This window comes from Hypanus sabinus (assembly GCF_030144855.1).
Source record: "Hypanus sabinus isolate sHypSab1 chromosome 31 unlocalized genomic scaffold, sHypSab1.hap1 SUPER_31_unloc_1, whole genome shotgun sequence".
In the NCBI taxonomy this organism is placed as follows: domain Eukaryota; kingdom Metazoa; phylum Chordata; class Chondrichthyes; order Myliobatiformes; family Dasyatidae; genus Hypanus; species Hypanus sabinus.
Window position 1 is genome coordinate 195197 of NW_026778953.1, and position 27304 is coordinate 222500.

Below are 27304 nucleotides of genomic sequence, written 5' to 3' on the forward strand. Positions count from 1 at the left end.
TTGTCTTGCCCTGCCTGTGTTTAAATCCTTGCCTAGCCTTGCCTTGCCTGTGTTTGGACCCTTGCCTTGCCTGTGTTTGGACCCTTGCCTTGCCGTGCCTGTATCAGGAGCCTTGTCTTGCCTTGCCTGTGTTTAGACCCTTGCCTTGCCTGTGTTTGGACCCTTGCGTTGCCTTGGCTGTGTTTGGACCCTTGTCTTGCCTTGCCTGTGTTTGGACACTTGTCCTGCCCTGCCTGTATGAGGAGCCTTGTCTTGCCCTGCCTGTGTTTGGACCTTTGTCTTGCCTTGCCTGTATCAGGAGCCTTGCCTTGCCTTGCCTGTGTTTGGACCCTTGCCTTGCCCTGCCTGTATCAGGAGCCTTGTCTTGCCCTGCCTGTGTTTGGACCCTTGCCTTGCCTTGCCTGTGTTTGGGCACTTGCCTTGCCTTGCCTGTGTTTGGACCTTTGTCTTGCTTTGCCTGTCTTTGGACCCTTTGTCTTGCCTTCCCTGTGTTTTGACTCTTGTCTTGCCGTGCCTGTATCAGGAGCCTTGTCTTGCCCTGCCTGTGTTTGGACCTTTGTCTTGCCTTGCCTGTATCAGGAGCCTTGCCTTGCCCTGCCTGTGTTTGGAGCCTTGTCTGGAATGTGTTTGGACCCTTCCTCTGCGTTGCCTGTGTTTGGATCCTTGCCTGTGTTTGGAGCCTTGCCATGCCCTGCCCGTGTTTGGACCCTTGCCTTGCCCTGCCTGTGTTTGGACCCTTCCCTTGCCTTGCCTGTGTTTGGACCCTTGCCCTGCCTTGCCTGTGTTTGGACCCTTGCCTTGCCCTGCCTGTGTTTGGACCCTTGCCTTGCCTTGCCTGTGTTTGGACCCTCGCCTTGCCGTGGCTGTGTTTGGACCCTCGCCTTGCCTTGCCTGTGTTTGGACCCTTGCCCTGCCTTGCCTGTGTTTGGACGCTTGCCTTGCCTTGCCTGTGTTTGGACCCTTGCCCTGCCTTGCCTGTGTTTGGACCCTTGCCCTGCCTTGCCTGTGTTTGGACCCTTGCCTTGCCGTGCCTGTATCAGGAGCCTTGTCTTGCCTTGCCTGTGTTTGGACCCTTGCCTTGCCTTGCCTTGCCTGTGTTTGGACCCTTGCGTTGCCTTGGCTGTGTTTGGACCCTTGTCTTGCCTTGCCTGTGTTTGGACCCTTTGTCTTGCCTTGCCTGTGTTTGGACACTTGTCCTGCCCTGCCTGTATCAGGAGCGTTGTCTTGCCCTGCCTGTGTTTGGACCTTTGTATTGCCTTGCCTGTATCAGGAGCCTTGTCTTGCCTTGCCTGTGTTTGGACCCTTGACTTGCCTTGCCTGTGTTTGGACCCTTGCCTTGCCCTGCCTGTATCAGGAGCCTTGTCTTGCCCTGCCTGTGTTTGGTCCCTTGCCTTGCCTTGCCTGTGTTTGGGCACTTGACTTGCCTTGCCTGTGTTTGGAACCTTGCCTTGCCCTGCCTGTATCAGGAGCCTTGTCTTGCCCTGCCTGTGTTTGGACCCTTGCCTTGCCTTGCCTGTGTTTGGGCACTTGACTTGCCTTGCCTGTGTTTGGACCTTTGTCTTGCTTTGCCTGTGTTTGGACCCTTTGTCTTGCCTTGCCTGTGTTTGGACTCTTGTCTTGCCCTGCCTGTATCAGGAGCCTTGTCTTGCCCTGCCTGTGTTTGGACCTTTGTCTTGCCTTGCCTGTATCAGGAGCCTTGCCTTGCCCTGCCTGTGTTTGGACCCTTGCCTTGCCTTGCCTGTGTTTGGACCCTTGCCTTGCACTGCTTGTGTTTTTACGCTTGCCTTGCCTTGCCTTGCCTGTGTTTGGACCTTGCCTGTGTTTGGAGCCTTGCCATGCTCTGCCCGTGTTTGGACCCTTGTCTTGCCCTGCCTGTGGTTGGACCCTTCCCTTGCCTTGCCTTGCCTGTGTTTGGACCCTTGTCTTGCCCTGCCTGTGTTTGGAGCCTTGCCTTGCCTGTGTTTGGACCCTTGCCCTGCCTTGCCTGTGTTTGGACCATTGCCTTGCCGTGGCTGTGTTTGGACCCTTGCCTTGCCTTGCCTGTGTTTGGACCCTTGCCCTGCCTTGCCTGTGTTTGGACGCTTGTCTTGCCTTGCCTGTGTTTGGACCCTTGCCCTGCCTTGCCTGTGTTTGGACGCTTGCCTTGCCCTGCCTGTGTTCGGACGTTTGTCTTGCTTTGCCTGTGTTTGGACCCTTGTCTTGCCTTGCCTGTGTTTGGATCCTTGACTTGCCTTGCCTGTGTTTGGACCTTTGTCTTGCTTTGCCTGTGTTTGACCCTTTGTCTTGCTTTGCCTGTGTTTGGACCTTTGTCTTGCTTTGCCTGTGTTTGGACCCTTCCCTTGCCCTGCCTGTGTTTGGACCCTTGCCTTGCCTTGCCTGTGTTTGGACCCTTGCCCTGCCTTGCCTGTGTTTGGACCCTTGCCTTGCCCTGCCTGTGTTTGGACCCTTGCCTTGCCTTGCCTGTGTTTGGACCCTCGCCTTGCCGTGGCTGTGTTTGGACCCTCGCCTTGCCTTGCCTGTGTTTGGACCCTTGCCCTGCCTTGCCTGTGTTTGGACGCTTGCCTTGCCTTGCCTGTGTTTGGACCCTTGCCCTGCCTTGCCTGTGTTTGGACCCTTGCCCTGCCTTGCCTGTGTTTGGACCCTTGCCTTGCCGTGCCTGTATCAGGAGCCTTGTCTTGCCTTGCCTGTGTTTGGACCCTTGCCTTGCCTTGCCTTGCCTGTGTTTGGACCCTTGCGTTGCCTTGGCTGTGTTTGGACCCTTGTCTTGCCTTGCCTGTGTTTGGACCCTTTGTCTTGCCTTGCCTGTGTTTGGACACTTGTCCTGCCCTGCCTGTATCAGGAGCGTTGTCTTGCCCTGCCTGTGTTTGGACCTTTGTATTGCCTTGCCTGTATCAGGAGCCTTGTCTTGCCTTGCCTGTGTTTGGACCCTTGACTTGCCTTGCCTGTGTTTGGACCCTTGCCTTGCCCTGCCTGTATCAGGAGCCTTGTCTTGCCCTGCCTGTGTTTGGTCCCTTGCCTTGCCTTGCCTGTGTTTGGGCACTTGACTTGCCTTGCCTGTGTTTGGAACCTTGCCTTGCCCTGCCTGTATCAGGAGCCTTGTCTTGCCCTGCCTGTGTTTGGACCCTTGCCTTGCCTTGCCTGTGTTTGGGCACTTGACTTGCCTTGCCTGTGTTTGGACCTTTGTCTTGCTTTGCCTGTGTTTGGACCCTTTGTCTTGCCTTGCCTGTGTTTGGACTCTTGTCTTGCCCTGCCTGTATCAGGAGCCTTGTCTTGCCCTGCCTGTGTTTGGACCTTTGTCTTGCCTTGCCTGTATCAGGAGCCTTGCCTTGCCCTGCCTGTGTTTGGACCCTTGCCTTGCCTTGCCTGTGTTTGGACCCTTGCCTTGCACTGCTTGTGTTTTTACGCTTGCCTTGCCTTGCCTTGCCTGTGTTTGGACCTTGCCTGTGTTTGGAGCCTTGCCATGCTCTGCCCGTGTTTGGACCCTTGTCTTGCCCTGCCTGTGGTTGGACCCTTCCCTTGCCTTGCCTTGCCTGTGTTTGGACCCTTGTCTTGCCCTGCCTGTGTTTGGAGCCTTGCCTTGCCTGTGTTTGGACCCTTGCCCTGCCTTGCCTGTGTTTGGACCATTGCCTTGCCGTGGCTGTGTTTGGACCCTTGCCTTGCCTTGCCTGTGTTTGGACCCTTGCCCTGCCTTGCCTGTGTTTGGACGCTTGTCTTGCCTTGCCTGTGTTTGGACCCTTGCCCTGCCTTGCCTGTGTTTGGACGCTTGCCTTGCCCTGCCTGTGTTCGGACGTTTGTCTTGCTTTGCCTGTGTTTGGACCCTTGTCTTGCCTTGCCTGTGTTTGGATCCTTGACTTGCCTTGCCTGTGTTTGGACCTTTGTCTTGCTTTGCCTGTGTTTGACCCTTTGTCTTGCTTTGCCTGTGTTTGGACCTTTGTCTTGCTTTGCCTGTGTTTGGACCCTTGTCTTGCCCTGCCTGTATCAGGAGCCTTGTCTTGCCCTGCCTGTGTTTGGACCCTTGCCCTGCCTTGCCTGTGTTTGGACGCTTGCCTTGCCTTGCCTGTGTTTGGACCCTTGCCCTGCCTTGCCTGTGTTTGGACCCTTGCCCTGCCTTGCCTGTGTTTGGACCCTTGCCTTGCCGTGCCTGTATCAGGAGCCTTGTCTTGCCTTGCCTGTGTTTGGACCCTTGCCTTGCCTTGCCTTGCCTGTGTTTGGACCCTTGCGTTGCCTTGGCTGTGTTTGGACCCTTGTCTTGCCTTGCCTGTGTTTGGACCCTTTGTCTTGCCTTGCCTGTGTTTGGACACTTGTCCTGCCCTGCCTGTATCAGGAGCCTTGTCTTGCCCTGCCTGTGTTTGGACCTTTGTATTGCCTTGCCTGTATCAGGAGCCTTGTCTTGCCTTGCCTGTGTTTGGACCCTTGACTTGCCTTGCCTGTGTTTGGACCCTTGCCTTGCCCTGCCTGTATCAGGAGCCTTGTCTTGCCCTGCCTGTGTTTGGTCCCTTGCCTTGCCTTGCCTGTGTTTGGGCACTTGACTTGCCTTGCCTGTGTTTGGACCCTTGCCTTGCCCTGCCTGTATCAGGAGCCTTGTCTTGCCCTGCCTGTGTTTGGACCCTTGCCTTGCCTTGCCTGTGTTTGGGCACTTGACTTGCCTTGCCTGTGTTTGGACCTTTGTCTTGCTTTGCCTGTGTTTGGACCCTTTGTCTTGCCTTGCCTGTGTTTGGACTCTTGTCTTGCCCTGCCTGTATCAGGAGCCTTGTCTTGCCCTGCCTGTGTTTGGACCTTTGTCTTGCCTTGCCTGTATCAGGAGCCTTGCCTTGCCCTGCCTGTGTTTGGACCCTTGCCTTGCCTTGCCTGTGTTTGGACCCTTGCCTTGCACTGCTTGTGTTTTTACGCTTGCCTTGCCTTGCCTTGCCTGTGTTTGGAGCCTTGCCATGCTCTGCCCGTGTTTGGACCCTTGTCTTGCCCTGCCTGTGGTTGGACCCTTCCCTTGCCTTGCATTGCCTGTGTTTGGACCCTTGTCTTGCCCTGCCTGTGTTTGGAGCCTTGCCTTGCCTGTGTTTGGACGCTTGACTTGCCTTGCCTGTGTTTGGACCCTTGCCTTGCCCTGCCTGTATCAGGAGCCTTGTCTTGCCCTGCCTGTGTTTGGACACTTGCCTTGCCTTGCCTGTGTTTGGACCCTTGCCCTGCCTTGCCTGTGTTTGGACGCTTGTCTTGCCTTGCCTGTGTTTGGACCCTTGCCCTGCCTTGCCTGTGTTTGGACGCTTGCCTTGCCCTGCCTGTGTTCGGACGTTTGTCTTGCTTTGCCTGTGTTTGGACCCTTGTCTTGCCTTGCCTGTGTTTGGATCCTTGACTTGCCTTGCCTGTGTTTGGACCTTTGTCTTGCTTTGCCTGTGTTTGACCCTTTGTCTTGCTTTGCCTGTGTTTGGACCTTTGTCTTGCTTTGCCTGTGTTTGGACCCTTGTCTTGCCCTGCCTGTATCAGGAGCCTTGTCTTGCCCTGCCTGTGTTTGGACACTTGCCTTGCCTTGCCTGTGTTTGGACCCTTGCCTTGCCTTGCCTGTGTTTGGACCCTTGCCTTGCCCTGCCTGTGTTTGGTCACTTGCCTTGCCTTGCCTGTGTTTGGACTCTTGTCTTGCCCTGCCTGTGTTTCAATCCTTGCCTAGCCTTGCCTTGCCTGTGTTTGGACCCTTGCCTTGCCTGTGTTTGGACCCTTGCCTTGCCTTGCCGTGCCTGTATCAGGAGCCTTGTCTTGCCTTGCCTGTGTTTAGACCCTTGCCTTGCCTGTGTTTGGACCCTTGCGTTGCCTTGGCTGTGTTTGGACCCTTGTCTTGCCTTGCCTGTGTTTGTCTTGCCTTGCCTGTGTTTGGACACTTGTCCTGCCCTGCCTGTATCAGGAGCCTTGTCTTGCCCTGACTGTGTTTGGACCTTTGTCTTGCCTTGCCTGTATCAGGAGCCTTGCCTTGCCTTGCCTGTGTTTGGACCCTTGCCTTGCCCTGCCTGTATCAGGAGCCTTGCCTTGCCTTGCCTGTGTTTGGGCACTTGCCTTGCCTTGCCTGTGTTTGGACCTTTGTCTTGCTTTGCCTGTCTTTGGACCCTTTGTCTTGCCTTCCCTGTGTTTTGACTCTTGTCTTGCCGTGCCTGTATCAGGAGCCTTGTCTTGCCCTGCCTGTGTTTGGACCTTTGTCTTGCCTTGCCTGTATCAGGAGCCTTGCCTTGCCCTGCCTGTGTTTGGAGCCTTGCCTGGAATGTGTTTGGACCCTTCCTCTGCCTTGCCTGTGTTTGGACCCTTGCCTTGCCCTGCCTGTGTTTGGACCCTTGCCTTGCCTTGCCTGTGTTTGGACCCTCGCCTTGCCGTGGCTGTGTTTGGACCCTTGCCTTGCCTTGCCTGTGTTTGGACCCTTGCCCTGCCTTGCCTGTGTTTGGACGCTTGCCTTGCCTTGCCTGTGTTTGGACCCTTGCCCTGCCTTGCCTGTGTTTGGACGCTTGCCTTGCCTTGCCTGTGTTTGGACCCTTGCCCTGACTTGCCTGTGTTTGGACCCTTGTCTTGCCTTGCCTGTGTTTGGTCCCTTGTCTTGCGCTGGCTGTGTTTGGACCTTTCTCTTGCCTTGCCTGTGTTTGGCCCCTTGCCTTGCCCTGCCTGTGTTTGGACCTTTGTCTTGCTTTGCCTGTGTTTGGACCCTTGTCTTGCCTTGCCTGTGTTTGGACCCTTGCCTTGCCTTGCCTGTGTTTGGACCTTTGTCTTGCTTTGCCTGTGTTTGGACCCTTTGTCTTGCTTTGCCTGTGTTTGGACCTTTGTCTTGCTTTGCCTGTGTTTGGACCCTTGTCTTGCCCTGCCTGTATCAGGAGCCTTGTCTTGCCCTGCCTGTGTTTGGACACTTGCCTTGCCTTGCCTGTGTTTGGACCCTTGCCTTGCCTTGCCTGTGTTTGGACCTTTGTCTTGCTTTGCCTGTGTTTGGACCCTTTGTCTTGCCTTGCCTGTGTTTGGACACTTGTCCTGCCCTGCCTGTATGAGGAGCCTTGTCTTGCCCTGCCTGTGTTTGGACCTTTGTCTTGCCTTGCCTGTATCAGGAGCCTCGCCTTGCCTTGCCTGTGTTTGGACCCTTGACTTGCCTTGCCTGTGTTTGGACCCTTGCCTTGCCCTGCCTGTATCAGGAGCCTTGTCTTGCCCTGCCTGTGTTTGGACCGTTGCCTTGCCTTGCCTGTGTTTGGGCACTTGACTTGCCTTGCCTGTGTTTGGACCCTTGCCTTGCCCTGCCTGTATCAGGAGCCTTGTCTTGCCCTGCCTGTGTTTGGACCCTTGCCTTGCCTTGCCTGTGTTTGGGCACTTGACTTGCCTTGCCTGTGTTTGGACCTTTGTCTTGCTTTGCCTGTGTTTGGACCTTTTGACTTGCCTTGCCTGTGTTTGGACTCTTGTCTTGCCCTGCCTGTATCAGGAGCCTTGTCTTGCCCTGCCTGTGTTTGGACCTTTGTCTTGCCTTGCCTGTATCAGGAGCCTTGCCTTGCCCTGCCTGTGTTTGGACCCTTTCCTTGCCTTGCCTGTGTTTGGACCCTTGCCTTGCACTGCTTGTGTTTTTACGCTTGCCTTGCCTTGCCTTGCCTGTGTTTGGACCTTGCCTGTGTTTGGACCCTTGCCCTGCCTTGCCTGTGTTTGGACCCTTGCCCTGCCTTGCCTGTGTTTGGACCCTTGCCTTGCCCTGCCTGTGATTGGACCCTTGCCTTGCCTTGCCTGTGTTTGGACCCTCGCCTTGCCGTGGCTGTATTTGGACTCTTGCCTTGCCTTGCCTGTTTTTGGCCCTTGCCCTGCCGTGCCTTTATCAGGAGCCTTGTCTTGCCTTGCCTGTGTTTGGACCCTTGCCTTGCCTTGCCTTGCCTTGCCTGTGTTTGGACTCTTGCGTTGCCTTAGCTGTGTTTGGACCCTTGTCTTGCCTTGCCTGTGTCAGGAGCCTTGTCTTGCCTTGCCTGTGTTTGGACCCTTGCCTTGCCTTGCCTTGCCTTGCCTGTGTTTGGACCCTTGCCTTGCCTTGCCTGTGTTTGGACCCTTGCCTTGCCGTGCCTGTATCAGGAGCCTTGTCTTGCCTTGCCTGTGTTTGGACCCTTTGTCTTGCCTTGCCTGTGTTTGGACACTTGTCCTGCCCTGCCTGTACCAGGAGCCTTGTCTTGCCCTGCCTGTGTTTGGACCTTTGTCTTGCCTTGCCTGTATCAGGAGCCTTTCCTTGCCTTGCCTGTGTTTGGACCCCTGACTTGCCTTGCCTGTGTTTGGACCCTTGCCTTGCTCTGCCTGTATCAGGAGCATTGTCTTGCCCTGCCTGTGTTTGGACCTTTGTCTTGCCTTGCCTGTATCAGGAGCCTTGCCTTGCCCTGCCTGTGTTTGGAGCCTTGCCTGGAATGTGTTTGGACCCTTCCTCTGCGTTGCCTGTGTTTGGATCCTTGCCTGTGTTTGGAGCCTTGCCATGCCCTGCCCGTGTTTGGACCCTTGCCTTGCCCTGCCTGTGTTTGGACCCTTCCCTTGCCCTGCCTGTGTTTGGACCCTTCCCTTGCCTTGCCTGTGTTTGGACCCTTGCCCTGCCTTGCCTGTGTTTGGACCCTTGCCTTGCCCTGCCTGTGTTTGGACCCTTGCCTTGCCTTGCCTGTGTTTGGACCCTCGCCTTGCCGTGGCTGTGTTTGGACCCTCGCCTTGCCTTGCCTGTGTTTGGACCCTTGCCCTGCCTTGCCTGTGTTTGGACGCTTGCCTTGCCTTGCCTGTGTTTGGACCCTTGCCCTGCCTTGCCTGTGTTTGGACCCTTGCCCTGCCTTGCCTGTGTTTGGACCCTTGCCTTGCCGTGCCTGTATCAGGAGCCTTGTCTTGCCTTGCCTGTGTTTGGACGCTTGCCTTGCCTTGCCTTGCCTGTGTTTGGACCCTTGCGTTGCCTTGGCTGTGTTTGGACCCTTGTCTTGCCTTGCCTGTGTTTGGACCCTTTGTCTTGCCTTGCCTGTGTTTGGACACTTGTCCTGCCCTGCCTGTATCAGGAGCCTTGTCTTGCCCTGCCTGTGTTTGGACCTTTGTATTTCCTTGCCTGTATCAGGAGCCTTGTCTTGCCTTGCCTGTGTTTGGACCCTTGACTTGCCTTGCCTGTGTTTGGACCCTTGCCTTGCCCTGCCTGTATCAGGAGCCTTGTCTTGCCCTGCCTGTGTTTGGTCCCTTGCCTTGCCTTGCCTGTGTTTGGGCACTTGACTTGCCTTGCCTGTGTTTGGACCCTTGCCTTGCCCTGCCTGTATCAGGAGCCTTGTCTTGCCCTGCCTGTGTTTGGACCCTTGCCTTGCCTTGCCTGTGTTTGGGCACTTGACTTGCCTTGCCTGTGTTTGGACCTTTGTCTTGCTTTGCCTGTGTTTGGACCCTTTGTCTTGCCTTGCCTGTGTTTGGACTCTTGTCTTGCCCTGCCTGTATCAGGAGCCTTGTCTTGCCCTGCCTGTGTTTGGACCTTTGTCTTGCCTTGCCTGTATCAGGAGCCTTGCCTTGCCCTGCCTGTGTTTGGACCCTTGCCTTGCCTTGCCTGTGTTTGGACCCTTGCCTTGCACTGCTTGTGTTTTTACGCTTGCCTTGCCTTGCCTTGCCTGTGTTTGGACCTTGCCTGTGTTTGGAGCCTTGCCATGCTCTGCCTGTGTTTGGACCCTTGCCCTGCCTTGCCTGTGTTTGGACGCTTGTCTTGCCTTGCCTGTGTTTGGACCCTTGCCCTGCCTTGCCTGTGTTTGGACGCTTGCCTTGCCCTGCCTGTGTTCGGACGTTTGTCTTGCTTTGCCTGTGTTTGGACCCTTGTCTTGCCTTGCCTGTGTTTGGATCCTTGACTTGCCTTGCCTGTGTTTGGACCTTTGTCTTGCTTTGCCTGTGTTTGACCCTTTGTCTTGCTTTGCCTGTGTTTGGACCTTTGTCTTGCTTTGCCTGTGTTTGGACCCTTGTCTTGCCCTGCCTGTATCAGGAGCCTTGTCTTGCCCTGCCTGTGTTTGGACACTTGCCTTGCCTTGCCTGTGTTTGGACCCTTGCCTTGCCTTGCCTGTGTTTGGACCCTTGCCTTGCCCTGCCTGTGTTTGGTCACTTGCCTTGCCTTGCCTGTGTTTGGACTCTTGTCTTGCCCTGCCTGTGTTTCAATCCTTGCCTAGCCTTGCCTTGCCTGTGTTTGGACCCTTGCCTTGCCTGTGTTTGGACCCTTGCCTTGCCGTGCCTGTATCAGGAGCCTTGTCTTGCCTTGCCTGTGTTTAGACCCTTGCCTTGCCTGTGTTTGGACCCTTGCGTTGCCTTGGCTGTGTTTGGACCCTTGTCTTGCCTTGCCTGTGTTTGTCTTGCCTTGCCTGTGTTTGGACACTTGTCCTGCCCTGCCTGTATCAGGAGCCTTGTCTTGCCCTGACTGTGTTTGGACCTTTGTCTTGCCTTGCCTGTATCAGGAGCCTTGCCTTGCCTTGCCTGTGTTTGGACCCTTGCCTTGCCCTGCCTGTATCAGGAGCCTTGTCTTGCCCTGCCTGTGTTTGGACCCTTGCCTTGCCTTGCCTGTGTTTGGGCACTTGCCTTGCCATGCCTGTGTTTGGACCTTTGTCTTGCTTTGCCTGTCTTTGGACCCTTTGTCTTGCCTTCCCTGTGTTTTGACTCTTGTCTTGCCGTGCCTGTATCAGGAGCCTTGTCTTGCCCTGCCTGTGTTTGGACCTTTGTCTTGCCTTGCCTGTATCAGGAGCCTTGCCTTGCCCTGCCTGTGTTTGGAGCCTTGCCTGGAATGTGTTTGGACCCTTCCTCTGCCTTGCCTGTGTTTGGACCCTTGCCTTGCCCTGCCTGTGTTTGGACCCTTGCCTTGCCTTGCCTGTGTTTGGACCCTCGCCTTGCCGTGGCTGTGTTTGGACCCTTGCCTTGCCTTGCCTGTGTTTGGACCCTTGCCCTGCCTTGCCTGTGTTTGGACGCTTGCCTTGCCTTGCCTGTGTTTGGACCCTTGCCCTGCCTTGCCTGTGTTTGGACGCTTGCCTTGCCTTGCCTGTGTTTGGACCCTTGCCCTGACTTGCCTGTGTATGGACCCTTGTCTTGCCTTGCCTGTGTTTGGTCCCTTGTCTTGCCTTGGCTGTGTTTGGACCTTTCTCTTGCCTTGCCTGTGTTTGGCCCCTTGCCTTGCCCTGCCTGTATCAGGAGCCTTGTCTTGCCCTGCCTGTGTTTGGACCCTTGCCTTGCCTTGCCTGTGTTTGGGCACTTGCCTTGCCATGCCTGTGTTTGGACCTTTGTCTTGCTTTGCCTGTCTTTGGACCCTTTGTCTTTCCTTCCCTGTGTTTTGACTCTTGTCTTGCCGTGCCTGTATCAGGAGCCTTGTCTTGCCCTGCCTGTGTTTGGACCTTTGTCTTGCCTTGCCTGTATCAGGAGCCTTGCCTTGCCCTGCCTGTGTTTGGAGCCTTGCCTGGAATGTGTTTGGACCCTTCCTCTGCCTTGCCTGTGTTTGGACCCTTGCCTTGCCCTGCCTGTGTTTGGACCCTTGCCTTGCCTTGCCTGTGTTTGGACCCTCGCCTTGCCGTGGCTGTGTTTGGACCCTTGCCTTGCCTTGCCTGTGTTTGGACCCTTGCCCTGCCTTGCCTGTGTTTGGACGCTTGCCTTGCCTTGCCTGTGTTTGGACCCTTGCCCTGCCTTGCCTGTGTTTGGACGCTTGCCTTGCCTTGCCTGTGTTTGGACCCTTGCCCTGACTTGCCTGTGTTTGGACCCTTGTCTTGCCTTGCCTGTGTTTGGTCCCTTGTCTTGCCTTGGCTGTGTTTGGACCTTTCTCTTGCCTTGCCTGTGTTTGGCCCCTTGCCTTGCCCTGCCTGTGTTTGGACCTTTGTCTTGCTTTGCCTGTGTTTGGACCCTTGTCTTGCCTTGCCTGTGTTTGGACCCTTGCCTTGCCTTGCCTGTGTTTGGACCTTTGTCTTGCTTTGCCTGTGTTTGGACCCTTTGTCTTGCTTTGCCTGTGTTTGGACCTTTGTCTTGCTTTGCCTGTGTTTGGACCCTTGTCTTGCCCTGCCTGTATCAGGAGCCTTGTCTTGCCCTGCCTGTGTTTGGACACTTGCCTTGCCTTGCCTGTGTTTGGACCCTTGCCTTGCCTTGCCTGTGTTTGGACCTTTGTCTTGCTTTGCCTGTGTTTGGACCCTTTGTCTTGCCTTGCCTGTGTTTGGACACTTGTCCTGCCCTGCCTGTATGAGGAGCCTTGTCTTGCCCTGCCTGTGTTTGGACCTTTGTCTTGCCTTGCCTGTATCAGGAGCCTTGCCTTGCCTTGCCTGTGTTTGGACCCTTGACTTGCCTTGCCTGTGTTTGGACCCTTGCCTTGCCCTGCCTGTATCAGGAGCCTTGTCTTGCCCTGCCTGTGTTTGGACCGTTGCCTTGAATTGCCTGTGTTTGGACCCTTGCGTTGCCTTGCCTGTGTTTGGACCCTTGCCTTCCCCTGCCTGTGTTTGGACCCTTGCCTTGCCCTGCCTGTGTTTGGACCCTTGCCTTCCCTTGCCTGTTTTTGGAGCCTTGTCTTCCCTTGCCTGTGTTTGGACCTTTGTCTTGCTTTGCCTGTGTTTGGACTCTTTGTCTTGCCTTGCCTGTGTTTGGACTCTTGTCTTGCCCTGGCTGTATCAGGAGCCTTGTCTTGCCCTGCCTGTGTTTGGACCTTTGACTTGCCTTGCCTGTATCAGGAGCCTTGCCTTGCCCTGCCTGTGTTTGGACGCTTGCCTTGCCTTGCCTGTGTTTGGACCCTTGCGTTGCATTGCCTGTGTTTGGACCCTTGCCTTGCCCTGCCTGTGTTTGGTCACTTGCCTTGCCTTGCCTGTGTTTAGACTCTTGTCTTGACCTGCCTGTGTTTCGATCCTTGCCTTGCCTTGCCGTGCCTGTATCAGGAGCCTTGTCTTGCCTTGCCTGTGTTTGGACCATTGCCTTGCCTTGTCTGTGTTTGGACCCTTGCGTTGCCTTGCCTGTGTTTGGACCCTTGCCTTGCCCTGCCTGTGTTTGGTCACTTGCCTTGCCTTGCCTGTGTTTGGACTCTTGTCTTGCCCTGCCTGTGTTTCGATCCTTGCCTTGCCTTGCCGTGCCTGTATCAGGAGCCTTGTCTTGCCTTGCCTGTGTTTGGACCCTTGTCTTGCCTTGCCTGTGTTTGGACCCTTGCGTTGCCTTGCCTGTGTTTGGACCCTTGTCTTGCCTTGCCTGTGTTTGGACCCTTGCCTTGCCCTGCCTGTGTTTGGACCCTTGCCTTCCCTTGCCTGTGTTTGGAGCCTTGTCTTGCCTTGCCTGTGTTTGGACCCTTGCCTTGCCCTGCCTGTGTTTGGACTCTTGCCTTGCCCTGCCTGTGTTTGGACCCTTGCCTTGCCCTGCCTGTGTTTGGACCCTTGCCTTCCCTTTCCTGTGTTTGGAGCCTTGTCTTGCCTTGCCTGTGTTTGGACCCTTGCCTTGCCCTGCCTGTGTTTGGACCCTTGCCTTCCCTTGCCTGTGTTTGGAGCCTTGCCTTCCCTTGCCTGTGTTTGGAGCCTTGTCTTGCCTTGCCTGTGTTTGGACCCTTGCCTTGCCCTGCCTGTGTTTGGACCCTTGCCTTGCCCTGCCTGTGTTTGGACTTTTGACTTGCGCTGCCTGTGTTTGGACCCTTGCCTTCCCTTGCCTGTGTTTGGACCCTTGCCTTGCCCTGCCTGTGTTTGGACCCTTGCCTTGCCCAGACTGTGTTTGGAGCCTTGTCTTGCCTTGCCTGTGTTTGGACCTTTGCCTTGCCCTGCCTGTGTTTGGACCCTTGCCTTGCCCTGCCTGTGTTTGGAGCCTTGTCTTGCCTTGCCTGTGTTTGGACCCTTGCCTTGCCCTGCCTGTGTTTGGACCCTTGTCTTGCCCTGCCTGTGTTTGGACCTTTGACTTGCCTTGCCTGTGTTTGGAGCCTTGTCTTGCCTTGCCTGTGTTTGGACCCTTGCCTTGCCCTGCCTGTGTTTGGACCCTTGTCTTGCCCTGCCTGTGTTTGGACCTTTGACTTGCCCTGCCTGTGTTTGGACCCTTGCCTTCCCTTGCCTGTGTTTGGACCCTTGCCTTGCCCTGCCTGTGTTTGGACCCTTGCCTTGCCCAGCCTGTGTTTGGACCCTTGCCTTGCCTTGCCTGTGTTTGGACCTTTGCCTTGCCCTGCCTGTGTTTGGACCCTTGCCTTGCCCTGCCTGTGTTTGGACCCTTGCCTTGCCTTGCCTGTGTTTGGACCCTTGTCTTGCCCTGCCTGTGTTTGGACCTTTGTCTTGCCTTACCTCTGTTTGTACCTTTGTCTTGCCTTGCCTCTGTTTGTACCTTTGTCTTGCCTTGCCTGTATCAGGTGCCTTGTCTTGCCCTGCCTGTGTTTGGAGCCTCTCTCTATTTGGAACTCTCAGTCTGTGTCCATGTCTTCGCTGGGTAGGTCCGGCCGTTTAGCTGCTATCTAGCATTGGGAACTGTCCCGTCGTGTTCAGTGTTCTGTTTAATGTGTCCTAGCCCTGCGCCCTATACCCAAGGATGGGTCCCAGCTCTGTGAGTGTAATCAGTCCCGTCCCTGCGTCCTGCACCGAAGGAGGTGTCCCGGCTCGGTGTTCCATGTTCCTGTCTCTCTCTCGACTCTGTGTTCTGCGATCCTGCTCTCCCTTGACCCAGGCTCTGTGTTTTCGTCTTGTCGACATGCCTTGCCCAGCCCAGGGTACCTTGCCCAGCCCGGTGCTGGGGTTCCCTTGTCCCGTCCAGGAGTCTCACATCCAGTCCTGTGCCTCTCCTCGCCCTGTAGCCACGTCTTGTCCTCGCCTGGTTCTGGAGACCGAGCCCGAGTCAAGACCCAGGTTCTGGGTCCTTGTCCAGTCTCTGGCTCGGAGTCCAAGCCCAGGCTCCTAGTTCCCAGTTCCATGTCCTGGTTCCGCTATCCTTGTCAAGTCCAAGCCCAGGCTCCTGGTTCCCAGTTCCATGTCCTGGTTCCGCTATCCTTGTCAAGTCCAAGCCCAGGCTCCTAGTTCCCAGTTCCATGTCCTGGTTCCGCTATCCTTGTCAAGTCCAAGCCCAGGATCCTAGTTCCCAGTTCCATGTCCTGGTTCCGCTATCCTTGTCAAGTCCAAGCACAGGCTCCTGGTTCCCAGTTCCATGTCCTGGTTCCGCTATCCTTGTCAAGTCCAAGCACAGGCTCCTGGTTCCCAGTTCCATGTCCTGGTTCCGCTATCCTTGTCAAGTCCAAGCACAGGCTCCTGGTTCCCAGTTCCATGTCCTGGTTCCGCTATCCTTGTCAAGTCCAAGCACAGGCTCCAGGTTCCCAGTTCCATGTCCTGGTTCCGCTATCCTTGTCAAGTCCAAGCCCAGGCTCCTGGTTCCCAGTTCCATGTCCTGGTTCCGCTATCCTTGTCAATTCCCAGCCCAGGCCTGGATTCCTTCTCCCATCCGGGGCCTTTGTCATGTCCAGCGTCCTTTCTTCCTCACTTCCCTTGCTTCCATCTTATGACTAGTCCTGTTCCTGGTAGTTCTGTGTCTGTCTCTTGCGTTAGTCCACTCCCAACGCCCCCCGAATGACAACTGTACCTCCTTCCCGATGGAATCAGTTCAGAGTTGAGGTTATCCTCACTGGTTCAGGAGCCTGATGGTTGAGGGGTAATAACTGTTCCTGATCCTGCTGGTGTGGGACCTGAGGCTCCTGTACCTCCTTCCTGAAGGAATCAGTTCAGAGTTGAGGTTACCCTCACTGGTTCAGGAGCCTGATGGTTGAGGGGTAATAACTGTTCCTGAACCTGGTGGTGTGGGACCTGAGGCTCCTGTACCTCCTTCCCGATGGAATCAGTTCAGAGTTGAGGTTATCCTCACTGTTTCAGGAGCCTGATGGTTGAGGGGTAATAACTGTCCTGAACCTGGTGGTGTTCGACCTGAGGCTCCGGTATCTTCTTCCCAATGGAATCAGTTCAGAGTTGAGGTTATCCTCACTGGTTCAGGAGCCTGGTGCTTGAGGGGTAATAACTGTTCCTGAACCTCGTGGTGTGGGACCTGTGGCTCCTGTACCGCCTTCCCGATGGAATCAGTTCAGAGTTGAGGTTATCCTCACTGGTTCAGGAGCCTGGTGCTTGAGGGGTAATAACTGTTCCTGAACCTGGTGGTGTGGGACCTGAGGCTCCTGTACCTCCTTCCCGATGGAATCAGTTCAGAGTTGAGGTTATCCTCACTGGTTCAGGAGCCTGATGGTTGAGGGGTAATAACTGTTCCTGAACCTGGTGGTGTGGGACCTGAGGCTCCTGTACCTCCTTCCCGATGGAATCAGTTCAGAGTTGAGGTTATCCCCTCTGGTTCAGGAGCCTGATGGTTGAGGGGTAATAACTGTTCCTGAACCTGGTGGTGTGGGACCTGAGGCTCCTGTACCTAATTCCTGAAGGCAACCGTGCACACAGGGGCTCGTGGGCGCTGCATTAAACTTGACTCGATTTATAATTGGTTTGGCTCAGGGTCGGGTTGGTTATGTTTCCTTAAGGCCACAAGGCATAGGAGCTGAATTAGGCCATTCAGTCCATCCAGACTGCTCCTCTATCCCACCATGGATGATTTATTATCCCTCTCAACCACATCTCCTGTCTCCTCCCTGAAACCTTTAAAGCCCAATCTAAACAAGAACTTATCGACCTCCGCTCTAAGTTCACTCAGTGAGTTTGCCTGCACAGTGCACAGTGGTAACGAGTTCCATGGCTCCTGGGGCAGAGCCACATGGACTCCTTATTCAGTAGCGAGGGCCGAGGAGAGGGGTCACTAACGTCCTGAGCAGCTCGGGATGGCGGGGGAAGTGGGGCGATGACGGGTGACCGTTGGTGGAAGGGGGAAGTGGGATTGTAACATCGTTCAGGACCTTATCAGTGCGGGGTGTCCGTTGGCCGGAGGGGTGATAGGATCAGATGGGGGGGGGGGGGAAGGGGCCAGGCAGGGACTATAAGAGATGGTGGACAGTTCACCACAGCGGCTGGAGTTGTCCGAACGAGTGTGGTGAGTGAGCACGCTGTCAGGACTGGCCGGTGTCCATCCTTGCAGAGACTGGCTTCCTGGAACGGGGACAGTCTGAAGGGAGGGGCGTAGGATGTCCATCTCCCTCTCAGTCATTCACCGTCCCGGGGGAACTTTGAGGGCTCCCCTCTCCCCCACCCACAACACCCTCCGCTCCGCCAGCCCAGTCCAGAGAGGCGCTCCTGGTGTCAGTGCTGAGGGAGGCGCCGGTGAGGAGGGATCTCTGCACCGGAGGTGGGGATTGAGGGAGATCTGCCCTCCCGGAGAGTCAGGGAGAAGGGAACACCGCACTGCGGGAGGGGCAGATGAGGGACGATCTCTGTACTGTGTGAGGGTGGGGGAGCAGTGCTGGTGAGGGGCGTATCCGCACCATGGGGAGGGTTTGAGGGGGAGGGGACGGGAGGGAAGGAGGTCAGAGGAGTGATGATGGTGTTTCATTCTGAGGCAGGGAGGTCTGCGCTGTGGGGAGCGGTCAGCAGGAGGCTTCACACTGCGGTGGGGTGGTACGCAAGGGGGCGACCCTTGTGCAGTTTTCCGAGCCACCCACTGGTTCTAAACTGTTTTCTCACTCTCACCCCCGACTCCAGATCCTGTTCTGTTGTCCGGTATAGAGTGCGGGTATCAGAATGTTCCGGCTCCTCGTCGCCTGCCTGGTGGCGACCCAGCTCGTCCCGTCGCGGTGCTCCTCCCTCGCGGTTCTGCCAGATGATGAGGAGGACGAGGAGATGGTGAGTGAGACGCCCTGACCCTGAGGTCCCCTCGGCCGTTTCGGAGCGGGACGTCGGGACCCCGGCGGCGCCCTCTCCTACGACTGGAGACACCAGGCAGCCGAAGCGGCTCCTGAACAGCGTTGGTGCTGGAGTGTCTCAACGCTGCGGGTCTCGGAGGGACAGGCCATTCGGCCCAACCAGTCGCTGCTGACCACGCTGCCTGCCTTGCGTTCGGTGCTGACCCATCCCGGTCCCTCCTGACCATGGACTGTCCTGGGAATAATCCGGCTCACACTTACCTCACCCGGCAGCTCGTCCCATGATTCAGCACCCCTTGTGTGTAGAAGTTACCCCTCAGATTCCTTTTCATCCTTTCAACACTCAACCTAAACCTGTGTCCCCCCTCTGGCAGACTCTCGTCACCCCATCCAACAGCACCTCCCATTCCCCTCGGTTCCTCTCATCCCGTTTCAAACTCTGCGTCCGTCTCCCCCCCCCCTTCACACAACACAACCATTCATCCCCCACCTTCCACACACACTCACTCCCTCCATTCCCTGCCCTGCACTTCCTCCACCTCACTCCATCCGGCCTCTCTCCCTCGCCACCGCTTCACTTCCCTTTCCCTCCCCCTCACTACACTCCGTCACTCTCTCCTTCATTCCTCTCCCACTTTTTCCCTTCCACTCACTGCTGTGTACTCTCCTCGCGCTCCCCACTCCATCCCCATCGCTCTCCTTTTCTAACTCCATACTCTCCCCCGCACAACACCCCTCCACCACTCCTCACTCCACCTCCCTCCAAAACTGCCTCCCCTCCATTCCTCTCCACTCCCCCATTCTCCCGTTTCATTCCCCCTCCACTGCCTCTGCCACCACGTCGACTTCTACCTCCACACACTCCCCTTCCCCTCCACCGCACTTTCTCTAACCCCATTCCCCTCCACCGCACTTTCACTGTCCCCATTCCCGTCCACCGCACTTTCACTATCCCCATTCCCCTCCACCGCACTTTCACTAACCCCATTCCCCTCCACCGCACTTTCACTATCCCCATTCCCCTCCACCGCACTTTCACTATCCCCATTCTCCTCCACCGCACTTTCACTATCCCCATTCCCCTCCACCGCACTTTCACTATCCCCATTCCCGTCCACCGCACTTTCACTATCCCCATTCCCGTCCACCGCACTTTCACTATCCCCATTCCCCTCCACCGCACTTTCACTATCCCCATTCCCGTCCACCGCACTTTCACTATCCCCATTCCCGTCCACCGCACTTTCACTCTCCCCATTCCCTTCCACCGCACTTTCACTCTCCACATTTCCTTCCACCGCACTTTCACTCTCCCCCATTTCCCCCCCACCACACTTTCACTAACCACATTCCGCTCCACCGCCCTTTCACTAACCCCATTCCCCTCCACCGCACTTTCACTATCCCCATTCCCCTCCACCGCACTTTCACTATCCCCATTCCCCTCCACCGCACTTTCACTATCCCCATTCCCCTCCACTGCACTTTCACTATCCCCATTCCCGTCCACTGCACTTTCACTATCCCCATTCCCCTCCACCGCACTTTCACTATCCCCATTCCCGTCCACCGCACTTTCACTATCCCCATTCCCCTCCACTGCAATTTCACTATCCCCATTCCCGTCCACTGCACTTTCACTATCCCCATTCCCCTCCACCGCACTTTCACTATCCCCATTCCCGTCCACCGCACTTTCACTATCCCCATTCCCCTCCACCGCACTTTCACTAACCCCATTCCCCTCCACCGCACTTTCAGTAACCCCATTCCCCTCCACCGCACTTTCACTATCCCCATTCCCCTCCACCGCACTTTCACTATCCCCATTCCCGTCCACCGCACTTTCACTATCCCCATTCCCGTCCACCACACTTTCACTATCCCCATTCCCCTCCACCACACTTCCACTAACCCCATTCCCCTCCAACGCACTTTCAGTATCCCCATTCCCCTCCACCACACTTTCACTATCCCCATTCCCCTCCACCGCACTTTCACTAACCCCAATCCCGTCCACCGCACTTTCACTATCCCCATTCCCCTCCACTGCACTTTCACTATCCCCATTCCCGTCCACCGCACTTTCACTAACCCCATTCCCCTCCACCGCACTTTCACTATCCCCATTCCCGTCGACCGCACTTTCACTATCCCCATTCCCCTCCACCGCACTTTCACTAACCCCATTCCCCTCCACCGCACTTTCACTAACCCCATTCCCCTCCACCACACTTTCACTATCCCCATTCCCCTCCACCGCACTTTCACTAACCCCATTCCCCTCCACCGCACTTTCACTAACCCCATTCCCCTCCACCACACTTTCACTATCCCCATTCCCGTCGACCGCACTTTCACTATCCCCATTCCCCTCCACCGCACTTTCACTAACCCCATTCCCCTCCACCGCACTTTCACTATCCCCATTCCCCTCCACCGCACTTTCACTAACCCCATTCCCCTCCACCGCACTTTCACTATCCCCATTCCCCTCCACCGCACTTTCACTAACCCCATTCCCCTCCACCGCACTTTCACTATCCCCATTCCCCTCCACTGCACTTTCACTATCCCCATTCCCGTCCACCGCACTTTCACTATCCCCATTCCCGTCCACCGCACTTTCACTATCCCCATTCCCGTCCACCGCACTTTCACTGTCCCCATTCCCGTCCACCGCACTTTCACTATCCCCATTCCCCTCCACCGCACTTTCACTAACCCCATTCCCCTCCACCGCACTTTCACTATCCCCATTCCCCTCCACCGCACTTTCACTATCCCCATTCCCCTCCACCGCACTTTCACTATCCCCATTCCCCTCCACCGCACTTTCACTATCCCCATTCCCGTCCACCGCACTTTCACTCTCCCCATTCCCTTCCACCGCACTTTCTCTCTCCACATTTCCTTCCACCGCACTTTCACTCTCCCCCATTTCCCCCCCACCACACTTTCACTAACCACATTCCCCTCCACCGCCCTTTCACTAACCCCATTCCCCTCCACCGCACTTTCACTATCCCCATTCCCCTCCACCGCACTTTCACTATCCCCATTCCCCTCCACCGCACTTTCACTATCCCCATTCCCGTCCACCGCACTTTCACTATCCCCATTCCCCTCCACTGCACTTTCACTATCCCCATTCCCGTCCACTGCACTTTCACTATCCCCATTCCCCTCCACCGCACTTTCACTATCCCCATTCCCGTCCACCACACTTTCACTATCCCCATTCCCCTCCACCACACTTCCACTAACCCCATTCCCCTCCAACGCACTTTCACTATCCCCATTCCCCTCCACCACACTTTCACTATCCCCATTCCCCTCCACCGCACTTTCACTAACCCCAATCCCGTCCACCGCACTTTCACTAACCCCATTCCCCTCCACTGCACTTTCACTATCCCCATTCCCGTCCACCGCACTTTCACTAACCCCATTCCCCTCCACTGCACTTTCACTAACCCCATTCCCCTCCACCGCACTTTCACTATCCCCATTCCCCTCCACCGCACTTTCACTATCCCCATTCCCGTCGACCGCACTTTCACTATCCCCATTCCCCTCCTCCACACTTTCACTATCCCCATTCCCCTCCACCGCACTTTCACTATCCCCATTCCCCTCCACCGCACTTTCACTATCCCCATTCCCCTCCACCACACTTTCACTATCCCCATTCCCCTCCACCGCACTTTCACTAACCCCATTCCCCTCCACTGCACTTTCACTATCCCCATTCCCCTCCACCGCACTTTCACTATCCCCATTCCCGTCCACCGCACTTTCACTAACCCCATTCCCGTCCACCGCACTTTCACTCTCCCCATTCCCTTCCACCGCACTTTCACTCTCCACATTTCCTTCCACCGCACTTTCACTCTCCCCCATTTCCCCCCCCACCACACTTTCACTAACCACATTCCGCTCCACCGCCCTTTCACTAACCCCATTCCCCTCCACCGCACTTTCACTATCCCCATTCCCGTCCACCGCACTTTCACTATCCCCATTCCCGTCCACCGCACTTTCACTATCCCCATTCCCGTCCACCGCACTTTCACTATCCCCATTCCCGTCGACCGCACTTTCACTATCCCCATTCCCGTCGACCGCACTTTCACTATCCCCATTCCCGTCCACCGCACTTTCACTATCCCCATTCCCCTCCACCGCACTTTCACTAACCCCATTACCCTCCACCGCACTTTCCCCATCCCCCATTCCCGTCCACCGCACTTTCACACTCCCCATTACCCTCCACCGCACTTTCCCCATCCCCCATTCCCGTCCACCGCACTTTCACTATCCCCATTCCCCTCCACCGCACTTTCACTATCCCCATTCCCGTCGACCGCACTTTCACTAACCCCATTCCCCTCCACCGCACTTTCACTATCCCCATTCCCCTCCGCTGCACTTTCACTAACCCCATTCCCCTCCACCGCACTTTCACTATCCCCATTCCCCTCCACCGCACTTTCACTATCCCCATTCCCCTCCACCGCACTTTCACTATCCCCATTCCCCTCCACCACACTTTCACTAACCCCATTCCCCTCCACCGCACTTTCACTATCCCCATTCCCGTCGACCGCACTTTCACTATCCCCATTCCCGTCCACCGCACTTTCACTATCCCCATTCCCGTCCACCGCACTTTCACTATCTCTATTCACCTCCACCGCACTTTCACTATCCCCATTCCCGTCCACTGCACTTTCACTATCCCCATTCCCGTCGACCGCACTTTCACTATCCCCATTCCCCTCCACCGCACTTTCACTATCCCCATTCCCCTCCACCACACTTTCCCCATCCCCATTCTCTTCCACCACACTTTCACTAACCCCATTCCCCTCCACCGCACTTTCACTAACCCCATTCCCCTCCACCACACTTTCACTATCCCCATTCCCGTCGACCGCACTTTCACTATCCCCATTCCCCTCCACCGCACTTTCACTATCCCCATTCCCCTCCACCGCACTTTCACTATCCCCATTCCCCTCCACTGCACTTTCACTATCCCCATTCCCGTCGACCGCACTTTCACTATCCCCATTCCCGTCGACCGCACTTTCACTATCCCCATTCCCGTCCACCGCACTTTCACTATCCCCATTCCCCTCCACCGCACTTTCACTATCCCCATTCCCCTCCATCACACTTTCCCCATCCCCCATTCCCGTCCACCGCACTTTCACTATCCTCATTCCCCTCCACCGCACTTTCACTATCCCCATTCCCTTCACCGCACTTTCCCCATCCCCCATTTCCATAGGGTCGCACTGAGAGCCGGTATCGACTCGAATGCCCGAATGGCCACCGTCAGATAAAGATAGAGGGAGACGGGTCACTCAGGGACGCGGAAGGTGGGGGTGTCCAGATATCTCCTTGTCCACAGTGGGGGAGTGGGGGTGTGGTTGATGGTGGGATTCACTGGTCAGGGCTGGGATGCCCTTCCCAGCGGTTCTCACCGATTCGGATTAAGGGAAGCAGATTCCCGACTAACGGAACTTCTTCCGTCCCCAGTTCCAAATGCGATCCGATTTCGAGGAGTTCAAAGTGGCTTACAACAAGAGTTATACCGGAGAGGAAGGTGAGGGGAGCCCGGCTCGTTCTGTCCGGGGAAAGGATGGGGAGAAGGGGATCGGGCAATGGGAGTGGGGAGGGAGAGAGGGGTGGAGGAACGGAAGGTTCTACTGGGCACCAATACCCCCTTCTACACCCCTGTCAGGAGATGAACTCTCCCCCACTCCCTCTTTCTCTGTCCTGCTCTCTCTTACACATTCACCCTCTCCTCCTCTTCCTCCCACACTCATTCTCTCCCCTCTCACTTTCTCTTTCTTCCCACACACACACTTTCCATCTCTCAGCTCATCTCTTCCCCTGTCACACAGTCATCCTCCCTCTTCTCTCTCTCCCCTCTCTCTCTCTCTTTTCCGTCTCCTTACACACTCCCTCTCTCTCCCTCTCTCGGCAGAAGAGAATCGCCGTTTCCAAATCTTTGTGGAGAACATGAAGAAAGCGCAGATATTTGAGGAGGACGACAAAGGAACGGCCGAGCATGGAGTCACCAAATTCAGTGACATGACAGGTACAAACCCCCTCCCCCCTCCTTCCTCACCCCAGTGCCGCTGTGGGAGAGTCTGGTCCACATTCGCACATCACAGCACCTGCTCTCTCTGCCAAATGGCCTGTGCGAATTCGGACCTGCCCTTCAGCCCGTTGAGCCGGTTGGTTCATTACAGTGGTTCACACACTCTCTCACTCACACACGCGGATCTCTCACATACACTCACGCTCACATCACCGGAGACCAGGATCGAACCCGGAACTCTGGATCACTGAGGCAGTGTCTCAACCCTCTGCGCCACTGCGGAACAAAGGAACTCTGTTTGGTAGCACTCTTCCATGTTCCCGTCCCCACAGACGCTGTGTGACAAGCTGTGATTCCGGACTGTGCCGTGTCCATCCGAGAGGATGTAGCGGAGTGCAGCAGGGTGCTGTCTCCATGAACAGTATTACATGTCAGGAGAAGTTGCCCAAACTTGGGTTGTTTTCTCTGGCCGCAGTTCATGAAGTTACGAAGTACAGTGCGGGTAGTGACTGGTGGTCCTGTTCCACGGCTACACGGGTCAAATAGAAGAGGGAGCATCTTTAACACCAGGTTACCCAGACGGGATCATCTTTGAGAAGGGGTGAAGGGTAAAGTTTAGGGGAAATGTGAGGGCAGATATTTTACACAGAGAGTGGTGGGTGTCCGGAATGGGCTTGCAGGAGCAGCGGGAAGCCGGTACCAAATCGGTATGTCAGCGGCATTTAGACCTGCACAGAATAGAGATGTGGATCCCGTGCAGGCAGATAAAGAGAGTTGAACTTGGCATCAGAGTTGACACAAAGAGGGCTGAAACACGGGCTCCAGTGCAGTACATCACAAGCTCGGCATTCCCAGGCCCACCAGCCGTGAACTTCGAGCCCACGCCGCTACTGCTCCAGAAGAGCTGCCCACGCCTGGGCAGAAACGGTCAATAATTCTAAAATGCAACACTTCCTTCCCCGTTCCGCAGACGAAGAATTCAATCAGTTCTACCTCAACCCGGCAATGATGAACGACTCGTCCTGGATGGAAGAGATGGCTCAGATACCTGTGGCCGAACCCCCGCCAAAATGTCGGATAAGACGCCGATGCGACTGGCGTCAACAGAGAGCAGTAACTCAGGTCAAAAACCAGGTACGTCCCAACTTCTGATTCAGGACTTTCAGAGTTTCCTGCAGTCGGTGAGTCTAGGACCAGAGGACACAGATACAGTGGATGTGGAAAGGATGTTTCCTGTAGTGGGTGTCTAGGACCAGAGGACACAGATAGAGAGGATGTGGAGAGGATGTTTCCTATAGTGGGGGAGTCTAGGACCAGAGGACACAGATAGAGTGGATGTGGAGAGGATGTTTCCTATAGTGGGTGAGTCTAGGACCAGAGGACACAGATAGAGTGGATGTGGAGAGGATGTTTCCTGTAGTGGGGGAGTCTAGGACCAGAGGACACAGATAGAGTGGATGTGGAGAGGATGTTTCCTATAGTGTGGGAGTCTAGGACCAGAGGACAAAGATAGAGTGGATGTGGAGAGGATGTTTCCTATAGTGTGGGAGTCTAGGACCAGAGGACACAGATAGAGTGGATGTGGAGAGGATGTTTCCTATAGCGGGGGAGTCTAGGACCAGAGGACACAGATAGAGTGGATGTGGAGAGGATGTTTCCTATAGCGGGGGAGTCTAGGACCAGAGGACACAGATAGAGTGGATGTGGAGAGGATGTTTCCTATAGTGGGGGAGTCTAGGACCAGAGGACACAGATAGGGTGGATGTGGAGAGGATGTTTCCTATAGTGGGGGAGACTAGGACCAGAGGACACAGATAGAGTAGATGTGGAGAGGATGCTTCCTATAGCGAGGGAGTCTGGGGCTTGAGGGCGTAGCCTCTGAATGGAGGGGTGTATATTTAGAACAGGGATGAGGAGGAATTTCTTTTACCAGAGCTGGCGAATCTGTGGAATTTGTTGACACAGACAGCTGTCGCGGACAAGTAGCTGAAGCAGACGTCGGCAGGTTAGTCAGACTGTCAAGGGTTACGTGAGAGGGCAGGAGAATGGGGATGAGAGGGACAACAAATCAGCCATTGAGGAAGGGCGGAGCAGGTCAGTGGGCCGAATGGGTTAATTCCACTCGTACGTCTGAGGCTCTCGGTGTGTTGACGTGGAACAAGGTACGAGAATAACTGCGCAGAATAGAGAGTAGCCGTCACGGTGTGCACAGACAGGATCCGGAATGGAACAGGGAAGGTCGGGTGAACTTCCGGAGTGGGTGGAGGGTGCTGAGGCTGACAGATTGCGGTGACGGGAACAGACAAAACATATGCATGTTGCCATCTCCCCCCGCAGGGGAGGTGCTCTGCGTCTTGGGCTTTCGGGTGCGTCGCCAATATCGAGTCGCAGTGGTACATCAAGACGAAAGTGCTGAAAGTCCTCTCAGAGCAAGGTAATCCCGCGGATAGCACCTCTCCCCCACCCGCTGGCGCTCCGGAGCGTGATTCCGCCTAACCCCAACCACACACACACACAAACTCACCCCCCCCCACACACACACACACACACTCACCCCCCCCCACACACACACACACACTCACCCCCCCACACACACACACTCACCCCCCACCCCACACACACTCACCCCTCACCACACACACACACTCACCCACCCCACACACACACACACACACACTCACCCCCCCCACACACACACACACTCACCCCCCCACACACACACACACTCACCCCCCACACACACGCACACTCACCCCCCACACACACACACTCACCCCCCCACACACACACACACTCACCCCACACACACACTCACCCCACACACACACACACCCACACACACACTCACCCCCCACACACACACACTCACCCCCCCACCCACACACAAACACACTCACCCCCCCACACACACACTCTCACCCCCACACACACACACACTCACCCCCCGACACACACACACTCACCCCCCGACACGCACACACACACACACACTCACCCCACACACACACCCTCACACACACACTCACCCCACACACACACACACTCACCCCACACACACACCCACACACACACTCACCCCACACACACACTCACCCCCCCACACACACACACTCACACACACACTCACCCCCCCGACACGCACACGCACACTCACCCCCCACACACACACTCACCCCACACACACACACCCTCACACACACACTCACCACACACACACACACACACACACACACACACACACACACACATCCCACACACCCAACCCCCCCCACACACACACACCCACCCCCCACACACTCAGCCCACACAATCTCACACTCACATACACCCCCCCCACACACACACACACACTCACCCCGCCCTCACACTCACATACACCCCCCCACACTCAAACACTCACCGCACCCTCACACACACACACACACCCACCCCCCCACACACTCACCCCCACACTCACACTCACATACAACCCCTCCCACACACACACACAC

The 27304-nt window shown here is 55.9% G+C and overlaps 1 protein-coding gene across 1 annotated transcript in view; it reads left to right on the top strand.

The window, feature by feature from the left end:
* The first annotated feature begins 16904 nt into the window (after window positions 1-16904).
* Window positions 16905-27304, top strand: part of LOC132385546 (cathepsin F-like) — a 26536-nt gene continuing 16136 nt past the window's right edge. Inside the window, exons 1-6 of the mRNA XM_059957699.1 lie at window positions 16905-16932; window positions 17538-17678; window positions 23246-23312; window positions 23697-23810; window positions 24784-24947; window positions 26151-26247. Coding sequence (XP_059813682.1) covers window positions 17577-17678; window positions 23246-23312; window positions 23697-23810; window positions 24784-24947; window positions 26151-26247 — 544 coding nt within the window. The 5' untranslated portion in view covers window positions 16905-16932; window positions 17538-17576. The remainder of the gene's footprint in view (window positions 16933-17537; window positions 17679-23245; window positions 23313-23696; window positions 23811-24783; window positions 24948-26150; window positions 26248-27304) is intronic.